The following is a 12,500-nucleotide window of genomic DNA, read 5'->3' on the forward strand; positions in this document are numbered from 1 at the left end:
CTGCAGCCTTAACAAGTTGATTTGCAAACATTTTTTGGAGTAAACTTTCTCTGATGCCTCTGGGAACTAGGTGACTGTTGGTTGCTCCGCTCAAATTTCCAGCCCAGGAGCCCAAGGAGAGGGAAAACGTCTGCAATTAGAAGATCTTAATTTTCAATATCAACAAGGAAATTTCGGGTACTGTCATTCTTCTGGAGTTGGGGGGCGCTGGCTGGGCAAAGGATGGAAGGGGACTCGGCCTCCCCCCACCTCCGGCCTTCTGCCAGGTCCGGCTGACTCTGGGGCTTTTCTTCCTTTTCTTCCTCTCCGTGGCAAAGACAGAAAGAAAAGGGGAGAGAAGGGAGAACGAGAGAGGGACCAAACTGTTGTGTTGATAAATTGGCCTTTGACAGGTAACTAAAGTGTGAAATAGATAATTAAACATTTCGTTTTCTTACTTAAAATTTTAATGCTCTCCACGTGCCACGTGCACCTGCCACATAGGAGAGGAGTCCTCCGCCTTCTTCTGCCTTCTTTCTCCCTCCTTTCTCCCTTCTCTTCCTCCCTCCTCTTGCAGCGAATGAATGCTGGAAACGGGCAGAGAAAAGCCCAGCCCGACCGGGCGGGCAGATTAGCTCTGATCTGACCCAGCTTTTCTCTTCTGCGTCCCATGGTGCTCTCTGGCTGTGCCACCAGGCTTGGTTCCCTGCGTCCTAACAGCCCCTCTGTCTCCTTGTCCCGCACAGGCCATCGTGTATGAGGGGCAAGACAAGAACCCCGAGATGTGTCGAGTGCTCCTGACTCACGAGATCATGTGCAGGTGAGAGAGAAGCTGGGGCAGGAGCGGGAAGCCCTCGTGGGGGTCATGCCGAGGTCAGCGTTGGGGTTTCACTGCCCCTGGACGGGTCGCGCCCTGCTCCAACAACTGTCCCTAGAGGAGTCCAGCTCCGCGAGTTTGCGCTCTCTGCGCTGGCTCCCTAGGGCCGGGGCTTGGGCCCCACAGTGTCGGGGCAACCCCAGGACCTGGGGTCGCCTGATCGCCCTTTCTCTGCCCTCTCTGCCTCCCCTGGACTTTGAGTGAGCCGCTGGTCTGAACAGCTGGATGAGGAGAGACCCCCCTGAGCATTTCGGCTAGGGACGCTGGCTGGTGAGGCCGTTCAAGTTTACCATGCCACTGCGGCAAGCATAGTCCAAAATGGAAACCCGCCCTGGAGGAGGCAGGTCGAGCGGGGCTTTCGGGGTGAGGGTGGTTGCTGCTGGAGGAGGCTGAGCTCCTTCCCTTTCCCCCATTCTCCTTCCGCCATTCCCTTCCTCCCCTCCATCACCCCCTCCCTCGCAGCCCGAGCCAGGCAGGCCCGCGGTGATGGGCGCTTGTCTGTTATTGACAAAAAGGAAACTCTTTTGTCCCTGTCACAGGGCTCCTGTATGTGCGAATGGGACTGTGCGCCTCTCAGTTAACCTCTTCCCTGGAGCAGCGATGCATTGTTCGCATTGTTGTTAGAGAGCACGCACGTTCCTTGAGATCTGTGTCAGAAGAGCAATTTCCCACCTGTTTTTTTCCTAACTACCACAAGAGTTTCACCCCTACATGGCAAATAAAAATGCATCATTGACTTTGTATGTGTGGCACGTGAAATATAGTTGCAAGGAGTGATCAGGGAGGCTCGGGCTGCCGCCGGCTCCAGTAGCAGGCTGCAGACTCTAAGGGGCATCGTCTTCCTTGCTATTGTGCGCGCGCCTGCCTCAGTGCCGTTTCTGAGCAGACATATTGTTACAGCACTAATATACAAAAGCTGACTTTTTCTCATATCAGGTAATAAATATAAATTACAACCAATAAAGTGGAATTTCTTTATTATCCACTCCTGCATGTTCTGCAATTAACATACAGAGTGCACAGATGTGATTTAAGCTGTGAGTGGAAGACTGTAGACTTTCTCTAATCACTTTAGCTGTCAGGTTTAAAAGGCTTTATATACTTTGCCTACCATATGGTGTTAATTTAGCTAATTTAGACATGTAACCATTATACAAGTATGCTTTTTTAAAATGCAAGTAGCATAACATTTTTGTTTCATTTCTGCTTTAATTAAAGTTCCAATAATGGAGTGAAGGTAGGCTTAAAGAAGGAACAATGGAAGTTTGCGAGAGACTGATGCATGCTTTTGTGGTTATAATTAATAAATGCCCAAAAGAAATATTGGTTGAAGGTGGCATCTTGCATCTTTCCCAGAAATAACAGCTTGACAATTAGAAGTAAACAAAAGCTAAGGCTGTGAAAAGTTATTCCCAAGCCTCCTGCCTTTCCTTCTTCTCAGTTCACCGCAAAGACAAACACCGCAACATGGTCTCCATATTTGAGCGTCCCACTTTCCATAGTTGTTTCTGAGGAGCTCCCTCAACCTGTTGGGTCAACTGCGCTCAGCTTTACGCCTTCAGGGGAAAAAAAAAGTTGAGTTGCTGGTATTGACGCCAAGTAGCTGCACTTGTGAAATTTATTTGGGGAAAAATATAATATATACATATATATATATATATTTATGTATGTGTGTATGTCTATGCAAATATAAAAAACCCTACTTGGTTGCCTCCCCCCGCTGCTTTGGCCCCCATGCTCCCATAAGCCAGGGAGAGCTGGTCATGTATTAAGACCATTCTTTTTCATTGATTTGCAGCCGTTGCTGCGACAAGAAAAGCTGTGGCAATCGAAATGAGACCCCTTCAGACCCTGTAATCATTGACAGGTAAGGACCATCTCTCTTGTCTTTCGCGGTGCCTCTCTCTGCTTTGCTTTTGAAAAAATAAACAGGCAGAGAGACAGACAAACTTCGCTCGCCTCGGTCTCTGGACCCTCCCTGTTTTTCAGCCTGCTATTGAGTTCATTCTGTGCAGTGCACCATTTGTTGTCTTCTTGTGGTATCATGCACAGGTGGGTTGACTTGGAAACCTGGTGGCTCACTCTGTGGGGATTCGGTAATTGCTAGCGAGTTGTCAAGGGAAGCAGTTTCATCTGCCACTGCTCTCACTGTGAGCAGCACTTTATGCCTAGAGAGTTTCTGGCTTTAAACCCAGAGATATGTCATAAAATGCTTTTTGCTAATTTGTTAACAAGTATTTCATTTTTACATTATTTTTGTCATGTGCATTGTCCTGAGTGGAGATCTGGGCAGGAGAGCGCCGTCATTGTTGCTTAGCCTTAAGATGGATTTATTCTACTACTAATTATTTGCAAAATAGATCCTAATTTTTCTTCAATCAAGGATGTCATTTGATGTCAAATTGCAAATATGTAACTACCAAACAGAAGTTGTTATAAGAGAAATGAAAAGCACTTGCTGGTGGTGGATTTCCCACATCAGCTTGGGAAATTCAGTCACCTTTGGCCATTCTTTGTGCTTCCCACTCCCCAGTCTGCTGTTTTCTGGATTCCAGAGACAAAGTTGCATTTTTTCAGGTGCTGGTTACTTGCAGACAGTTGCCGCTGCTCATTAGGGGTCACAGAAAGAGCTTGCAGGCAGTGGTGGTACTCATGGTGGTGGCCTGCGGAGCAGGCCGAGAGTTTGACAAGATGGTGGCAGCTTTCAGGCTAGTAGGGCTTTGGCTGGAGCTTTACAAACTGGTCCTCTCATCTTCTGGTCCGTGGGAGGTGTACATGGGACACCGCTTTGGTGAAAGGGAGCTTTAGTCTGTTTGGAAGAAGGGTTGGATTTCAGCAGCTTTCATTACAAAGTTATCTTTTGATCATGAACTTTGCTGCCCAGCGCCTGAAAAATTAAACCTGGAAAAGTCCATGAGTTAAGCCTAAAGAAATATGCCCCACCAGTGGAGAGCAATGCTAATGTTTAACTAGCTGAAATAGCTGTTTGCTTAGCGGAGAATGTTCGGTATCTGACAGAAGGGACATCTCTCTTATTAGTAATCAAATAAGGCTGGCCAGTTGTTGCCATCACTCTGGGATTGTGTCAGGAAATGGCGAGCAAGTTCAGCACTTTATGGAACTCCAACGACGAGAATCAATAGACTTATATTTGTCTTTAGTGTTTTAGCTCTGGAAGTCATAAAGCCAGCCATTGCTGCCTTGCGACTGGATTTCTTTTCTTTCTTGTTATTCTTTCTTTCTTTCTTTTTTAAGTGGCTAAAAGAGTCTGACAGTATTGGGATCTCCTTTGAATAGATGATGCTTTGAGGACAAGCTCCCAATGTTTTTAATATAAACTCATGGATCTATTTTATCTTCCAAGATGTTTCAAATGCATATGACACATAGAAACTTAGAAGTTTATTTGCCTTGAAAATGAGGAAATTTTGCATACCACAAAATATTAGGTTGAGGTTATTCAAGCCCTCTTTCAGGTCATAGGGTTTCATCAGAAACCAGTTTGGATTTGAGGAACACTGTCAGTGTGAACCGACGTTTTATATGAATCTATTTTACCCTTTTATTTATGATATATTTTTTATGGCACAAGACAATTTTTAAAAAGCTAATAATGGAAAAGACCCGTTCTCTCCAATTGTTTTTCAGTGAATGAATGGAATTCTTTTTATTTGCAATCAGAATGAATTAATTAAAATATATAGGCTCAATGTCCTGTGCTCCCATAAGCTAAGAGAACTGTGCTATCATTCGATATTCTAGAAGCACTGGGAGAGGGGGAAAATTAAAAAAAAAACATTTGGTTAATGGGTTTACCATGTTTATTTGAATAAGGAAGATTGAAACTCCATTTACGCCTGGCATAAATGCTTAGAGAGCTTAATTATTGATGAAAAATCTGCTCTGCTTCTAAATTTAAAGATATGACAATTTTATAGGAATTTTAATCACCTCCCACATTAGGAATTTTAAGGTAGGGATAGTTTTTATGGAATGAAAAATGGAACTTGCATGTTTAGCATTCTGAAGAGAGCTGTCACTTACAGTGACAAAATAGTATTAGCATTTGGTTGTCTGCTGTAAATTCCCCAAGAAGTGATTTTCCAACATTGCTACAATCTCCAGTTTGAGGTGCATTTTTGAAAAGTTGAAGAATTTAGTGTTCACTGGGGCAAATGGTGGCAAAAAGCAGGGAAGGAAAACAAGACTTTTTTTGGAAGGCTGCCTCTCCTTCGTGAGGGACTTCTGTCAATGTAAAAGATTTTGAGCTCTGGCTGATGGTGGTTTTTAGAGTCTGTGGTCCCGCCTACAATCCATCGCTCCTGGTGCAAACCTGGGCTATGCTCCTTCTTGAGCATCATAGAATAGGACAGACAGCCCATCCGATTGGTGGCTCCTATTCACAGGACTGCTTCAGCTAAGGCATCTCTGAGTTTTTCGGCTTAGGAGAGAGTTCTCTCCTGGATGTGCCACCCAGTCAGTCCTCTGGGTCTATCTAGAAGGTTTTGACCAGAGAAAGCTGATCTGTCCCGAGGATATGAACCAATAATTCAAACTTGAATTGAGATCAATGGGCCCATGTTTGTTGGAGCTCAAGCTAATATTTCCCATCTAAGTAGGAGATAGTTTGGTTTTATTTTGTTTGGGGCTTTAGAGAAGAGAAAAGAAAGACTCAGCCTCTTTCTAGGGTAATCCCATCCTATAGCTTGTAAGAGCACCTCATGATTTCATCACATAATCTAGTTCAGTTATCTTGGAAAGCATACCATACACGGAACCACATGGAAGGCCCTTTAAATGATCTACAACACCCTCTGCCCCATGCACACCAAGAAAAGGAGAAAAAGTAAAAATGCACCCCGTTAGAAAATCCACTTAATTTATTACAAATGTTCCATTGGCTAAAACTATTTTTTCTCATTAAACAATGCTGGAGATATAACTTCTCATCATGCCTTGAATATCATTCTACTCTAGCACATTTTAAAAGACATTGTAACCAGTGTGGGAAAAGGAAAAAAAAAAAACACAAAGAAACAAAACAGAAAATTGCACATTAAGAGAGTGGTTAAGCAAGGGATGGCCCTGAATGAGGTCCTCTGGTCATTTCGATTGACCCAGAGAGAAGCTCAGGAAGGCCTTCCACTCTCCTCTTTGTGCTCTTGGTGCAGAGGATGGGAGGGTCATTTTTATAGCAAAATCATGTTTTCTGGGAAAACACAAAAGCAGATGGTCTTCATTAGGGACACCCACCCATTGTCTCCACAGCCCAAGGATGACTAGATAAATCTCTCCTGTTTCGCCAGTACATTCCAAGGGCTGCAAGTGATTACAGGATGATGCTTCGAAGGCCGGAGGACCACACTGGGGGCGCAGGTCCTTGCTTGGCCATCCCCTGCTAGTTTGTTCCTAGAACCAGGGTACATTCTGGGGAAACTCCATCCTCCTGATTTCTTCCTCCCTTGTCTGGCTGCTGTGCTGGGAAGGCTTGGGGTCCAACTGTTGAAGACTGAAAAGAATGATTGTGGAGGAAGCCGGCAAGGCCAGATTACATTACTATCAAAACATTCAGCGGCAACTCAGTCCCTGGCTTGGGAGCCATGGCAGGCAGGCAGGCAGTCAGGCAGGCGGGCGGGCGGGCGACGGACAGAGAGCTTGGAGCTTCAGCCTGTACACACAGCACACGGAGTGGGCTGCCACAGCCATGCAGTCCTGATGGCATGCTCGGCAGTGCTTTTCCAGATGGTGCTATCACAGGCAATACTGCTAGTTGGCATCTCTGTGGGTAGTAAATGCCCCCTCCCCAATAAATCTGGCATTATTCTATAGAGTTTAGGAGACTTATCATTCCAAGTGTGTCCTACTTTCCTGCATGGAAGCCAGACATCTGTTTATCCCATTTTCTTTCATACGGAGTTTGGAAGAGTCGTAGTTGGGAGGTGGGGGGGGAGATGATGGGGGAAGAAAAGTTTGGTCATATTTAACAGCTGTTACAAAATTTCAACCCCGTGGGCTCTTAAAATACTTTTCAGCTGACCTCAGATTTTATCCACAATTGACACCGGCTTGTAGGAAAGGAGTGTTTACTTAACCCCCCATTGTGTTCGAGGCCATGTTGTCTGGGGGGCAGTTGGGCAGGTCAGTGGGGGACCGAGCTGGAGCTGGGCACTCCCCCCACTGTGCCCTGACTGTGGTCACTCTTTGGTGGGCACCTCCAAAGGGCTAGGGGGGGGGCAGGGAGCCCAGACTGATTGGAGTTCTTGGGAGTCCACAGGGTTGCCTTTCACTTCCTGTCACAAAGGTCAAAGAGAACTGCCCTTTGCTGGCAGGCCTGGGCGCTGAATTATTCATGCCATTGACTTTTTGTCAGTGTTCTCAGTTGCGCTCTGGGACATTTTATTCATTTACCTCATTTAAAGCGCCTTCCTGCACCTGTTCAAGTATTAATATCGTGTAATTTGGGCCTAATGCCGATTTTGCTGAACACTCATTATATTTTTTATTAGCTATATTTCCAAACGATTATGTATGATTATTACCGAGCCTTACAAACAGCGCTGGGCTATTCCCTAGACCTTTACATCTCCTTGTCAGGTTGTTTTCAGAAGCGAGAAGGATAAACATTTGACCAGTCCCAATGTTTTTATTCCAACTCCATGGCCAACCAGAGAACTCCCAGCTTTTTCCCTTATGGCTTTGCGGGAGCGTGATTAAACCGAGCCCCGCAGACACTGTTCAAATGCCAGCGTTTATAAGGTCAGCGCTTTTGTTAAAAACGCTATGTAAATGAGGATCTGCAAAAAGGGACATTAAATAAAATTAAATTCATTGTCTTCTTTAATGCCATTTACATTTTGGCTAAGCCCGGGCCTGTCAAGGAGGATTTTTAAAATAATTTTAATTACACATCATTTAGGATCCAAGGTTTTCCATTCAGTAGCATTTGGATAACCTGCAAAACGGAGACTGTTTATTAACTTCTTCGGTGACAGCTTGTCATTTCATCTGCATAATGCAGGGAAAACAGGGCCGTTTAGTGTTAATTTTCCCTTCTCAGTTTTCTTAAAGATGTGTACATAATTCTTGCCGAATGGGCCCCTGCATCTCTCAGCTGCTGCCTCTGCTTTGATTAGTCGTCAGCAAGTGCTAGGCGGTTCAAAGTAGGTTTTAATAAATTGTGACTTCTGTGCTCCGGAGGGCGGCCCAGAAATGGAACCCTGCTTTCCAGTGTCTCCTGCCTTTGCGCAGAATGAAGAGGCCTGCAAGGGATCTCTTTTTGGCTAGGGTAAATAAAACCTGCCTGACTCTCAAGTGTATCGCTGGAGAGGAATTTGTTTTATTGACAGACAAGCCACCCAAGGGGGCTGGAGGGGGCAGAAAGTGGATCACTTTCTGGACCCACCAGAGCAGGGAATGTGCTAAGTTTCCAAAGATGGACCAAAGGCTAGAGTTTAGGGTCAATTGGAAATGGTACCATCCTCTCAGTTACAAAGGGAGAAATAGGAAAGAATCTTCATTTGGTACATTTCTTTTCATTTTTGTTTTTTCAACCAAAGTCCTACCCTTCCTTCATCCTGTCTCTCAGGTGAGATGGGCATGCCATATCCGAATTCTAACCTTGGCAGCAGAAGCATCGACCTCCATAGGGTTCTGGCTTAATTACACAGCTGAAGCATTTTGGTTATGGGGCTAGTGGGGTGAGGGGACTGAGGCAGGCAGATATCACTAGGCCCCATCCCCGGGCCTCTGTGGAGGCAGAAGGGGGCTTTCAGTGGACCATGAGTCTGCCAGGAGAAGGGTGTGTGTGTGTGTGAGTGTGTGTGAGTGTGCATGTGTGTATGAGTGAGTACATGTGTGTGTGAGTGTGCATGTTTGTATGCGTGTGTATGTGTGTATGAGTGAGTGTGCATGTGTGTATGAGTATGTACATTAATATGTGTAAATATGAGTGTATGTGTGTGTATGAGTATGTATGTGAGTGTGTGTGTGTGTGTGTGTGTGTGTGTGTGTGATGGGGGAGGGCAGGCTCAGAGGAGCACAGAGCTCCTGGGAATCAGCAGCTCTGAAACCAGTCCCAGGCCAGGGAGCATTTCTGCCAGGCTGCTGTATGTTTCTCAGCAGTCTGCTTGCCTGTTCCCATGAAGGGAGCGCTGTCTTTGGTGCCATTGTACAAAGGCATCATACACAGCAGGCCTGTGGGGAGGGAAGGAAGCTGGGGGGGAGGGGATTCCAGCGAGGCTGTCAGGAGCCATCGTCCGAGAGGGATTTTGATACAAACCATCCTGGGCTTCTGCTAGAGCCTTATCAGGTGAAAAGCAAAGATACTGCCAAGGCCCGTAATTTCGTTAGGGTGCCTTTGATGAATTGGATTAGCGTATGGAAAAACCTTCCAAACTGGGAGTTCTGCTCCGTCCACATGCTTCCAGGAAGCCAATAATGACTATCTGAGCAGCAGAAGATAATTAGGGGGGAGGGGGAGGGGTTTGCCCATCAGGGCAAGGAGCAAAGAGGGAGAAACCGGCTAAGGAAACCCTTTCAGCCAGGAGCCCTGGGGGCCCGGGGGAGTCCAGGGGGAGGGAATGGGACTTTTTGGAGCTGGAGAGGATGGAGCAGGTTTCAGGGTCCTAGGGGCCATGGGAGACATGTTGGAGGAGAAGGAAAGCCCAGGTTCCAGGAATGGAAACTGTCCTTGCAGATGCCAGGAAGTGATTGACAAGCAGGCCTCCAGGAAGGGAAAAACTCAAGGAGCTTTCTTAACCTGGACTTGGCAGGACGGCCAAATGAGAGCCATTCACTTGAGTGTGGTGGCCGCAGTGCAGCGAGGGCAGCTTGTTTGTTTATCTGCCTGCAAATCTCTCCAGAATAGTGGGGGCCAGACTCGATAGGATAAGGCATGATGCCGGCGTGAGTCCTGTTCTGAAACCCAAAACATGACTGTCATTGATCCCAACTCCCCCTGAAAAAGCCAGGGCAGGCATTTGGGGCTCACGGCCCTTAGAGAGGGAGATACATACCTTTGATTACCTTCTTAGGGTGTGGGAGTGGGTGACGTTCACTGCATTTTAGAAGCTTGAAAAAATGGTGAATGTATGTCATCTTTAGGCAGAGCTGGTCTTGAACAATGCCACCTTATTCCAGTGACATTAGTTGGTTTAATGCTTAAAATCTCCCCTTCCTTGGCCCTAAAAATTTGTGAAGGACAAAAAGGGGGGATTTGCTTTGATTTGTTCAGATAATCCTGTTCCCCTTGTCTGAGAGGATGCAAAAATGCAGTGGTTTTTCTCACCCAAAGTTTCTCAGCCCAGAAATGCCCAGAAGGGAGCCTGTGCCTGGTGCCTGGAGGGTCTGGGGAGAGCGGCGGGCATCCTCAGAAAACAGCGGTCAGGAGAGTGGTGTCTTTCCCCAATAATTCACTGGGAAATGAGTTTAACATGTGTGGAAAGGAAGGGGCTTACATTTGTGTTGTTGTAAGACATGGAGCCCCGGCCCAGAGAACGGAAGGGCTCGGCTCCGGCTTGTCTCTAGTGAAAGGCGAGAAAGAACAGTTCATTTGCTGAGACAGCCCAAGAGCCCAGCCCCTCCCCCTTTTCTCTCCCTTCTCTTGCCTCCCCTCCCCCTCCTGGCCTCTCTGTCTATCTCTTCCCTCCTTTTCTTTCTCTCCCAACTCCATTTTCCCCCATCTTATATAATTTCCTTTTTTTTCCCTCTTATGGCTATGACCAGTGGGAGGGGGTTGTGTGCAAAGGACTATTAACAACAGCCACAGCAAACTTTAGCACTGTTTAACCCATTAAAAAGATTTGTGATGAAGAATTGGAATGGGGGGCTGTCCCCCTTTAGTGCGCAAGGCTGAATTCTGAGTCACACCTCAGACAAGGGCCTTATACAAAGCTCCAGGGGCTTCTTTAGAAAACTTTCCAAACCCCCTCATCCACCCCCAAATCACAAGGTGAGGGAGACACAAAGTGTCAGTGCATCTGGATATCAGTGCAATTACTGAAGAGTGAATGTTGAGACGAACTTGGGCTTGGGCTCATGCCATGGTAACTCGAATTCAGTCAGAGAGCATAGGTGAATTCTCTAAAAGCCAAGCAAGGAATGCCAGAGGTCAGAGGTCAGGTGCTGGTGTGTGTGTGTGTGTGCTCGAGCTTGAGGGCGGGAGGATTCACTTCCGCTTGGTCGGTGGGGCTGGGGCTGCTCCGGAGACTCTGCTTGGCACTCCCTTGCCCCTCTCAAATCCAACTATAATAACCAGCCCCCTGAGCAGGGTTATTAATGCACAATGAAAAGATGGGAATGCCTTGATTTTGTGTAACAACCAGTCAAATTGAATTGGTCTTGGTATTGTGTGGGTTGTCAGGAATGCCCTTTACCGAGCCCAAGTTGCTGAGTATTTCCTCTGCAAGTCCGTACAGATTGACTCTGGTTCAAATGATCTACTTGGGTAAATTCCAGGTGATCAATTAAAATGGTCGGTGACTTGGAACCGTTCTCCAAAGTCCCCCAGACCAATACTCATGAGGAGGGCAGACCAGGAATACTCCCCAGAGGAATGACCTTGAACCAGGTGAAAAAGCAGAAGGGGAGGGGGACAGAGTCCTAGATTTGGGGTGTCCCACCCATGTCATTCTCGGTGGGGCAGTGAGCAGGGGCAGGTAGTACCCTCTGTAGGCTTGTTTCCCACTCTGTAGAAAGGGAGAATGGTCTCTGTGATCTCCGAGCACCCTTCGTGTCCTAAATCCAGTGATCTCTGAAGTTCAGGGCAGGGACCCTGAGCTGTTGCCTCTGACCTCCCGCAAGGAGTTCAGATGGTCTATTATGTATGTCCTTCTTTAGAAACACTGCCATCCTGGGTTCCACTTCTTAAAAGGTCTTTGGGGTTCATAGCAAATTCTCACCCTTTCCCCACTGGTTGATTCTCATATTGTGGTGTTAATGTTTTGGGGTTTTGTTTGTTTGGTTTTTTGGAAGGGGGGGCTCTTGAGGCGGTTTGGTGTTTATGGACCTCAGTAGATTTTTAATTTTTTTTTTTTTTAAACCAGGCAGCTCCTATACAAAGCCCTGGGAATGGTCTGAATTTTTGTTCGGCGCTTCTTTAAATGGCTGCCTGTAACTTCCTGGATCTCACTTCTCTGGGAAAGTTTAGCATTTTGGAATATTTAACTTTGCCGAGGTCACCAAAGAGGATGATTAAATTGTTAGAAAAGCAGAGGTGAGCACTGGGCTATGGAAATGAAATGAATTCCATGTTCTGGGGAGTTGTTGGCTTTTTTAGTTTAATAAATTAAACTACAAATTGTCCTAATTGCCAAACAAAATGTTAGGCCAGCTTTCCCCATCGCTGACAGTAAAACACAACATAAAACCTGCTGAGAGTTATATGTGGGATTTAATAAGAGACAGAGTAATGCAAGCGTTTTTATGGTTAAGTATGAATTCACACCCACAGCATTTGTTCCGCATTAGGAAAGGTTTGTAAATCAGATCAATATGCTTGGATGCTGTGGTCCCTGAGTGGGCTCTGTTATGTCATTCCTTTCCTGATATTTGGTTATTGGAAATGCTGCCAAAGTGAGCACCCGCCATCCATTTCCATTTTCTGAATGAAGCAATTTGTCCTTTGACACAAGAAAGATTGGGTTAG

At 46.2% G+C, this 12,500-nt stretch overlaps 1 protein-coding gene across 10 annotated transcripts in view; it reads left to right on the forward strand.

The window, feature by feature from the left end:
• The first annotated feature begins 21 nt into the window (after nt 1-21).
• Nucleotides 22-12,500, forward strand: part of EBF3 (EBF transcription factor 3) — a 154,249-nt gene continuing 141,770 nt past the window's right edge. For 5 of the 10 annotated variants that reach the window (XM_069101700.1, XM_069101701.1, XM_069101707.1 and 2 more), the window contains exons 1-3: nt 22-177; nt 726-799; nt 2,655-2,723. In XM_069101700.1, the coding sequence (XP_068957801.1) occupies nt 762-799; nt 2,655-2,723 (107 nt within the window). In that variant the 5' untranslated portion in view covers nt 22-177; nt 726-761. The remainder of the gene's footprint in view (nt 178-725; nt 800-2,654; nt 2,724-12,500) is intronic. The other 5 variants (XM_069101698.1, XM_069101702.1, XM_069101706.1 and 2 more) reach the window with 3 other exon arrangements.

Source organism: Petaurus breviceps, unplaced genomic scaffold, assembly GCF_028583685.1.
Source record: "Petaurus breviceps papuanus isolate PSGF00001 unplaced genomic scaffold, PetGlider_PUasm1.0 490, whole genome shotgun sequence".
Taxonomy (NCBI): domain Eukaryota; kingdom Metazoa; phylum Chordata; class Mammalia; order Diprotodontia; family Petauridae; genus Petaurus; species Petaurus breviceps.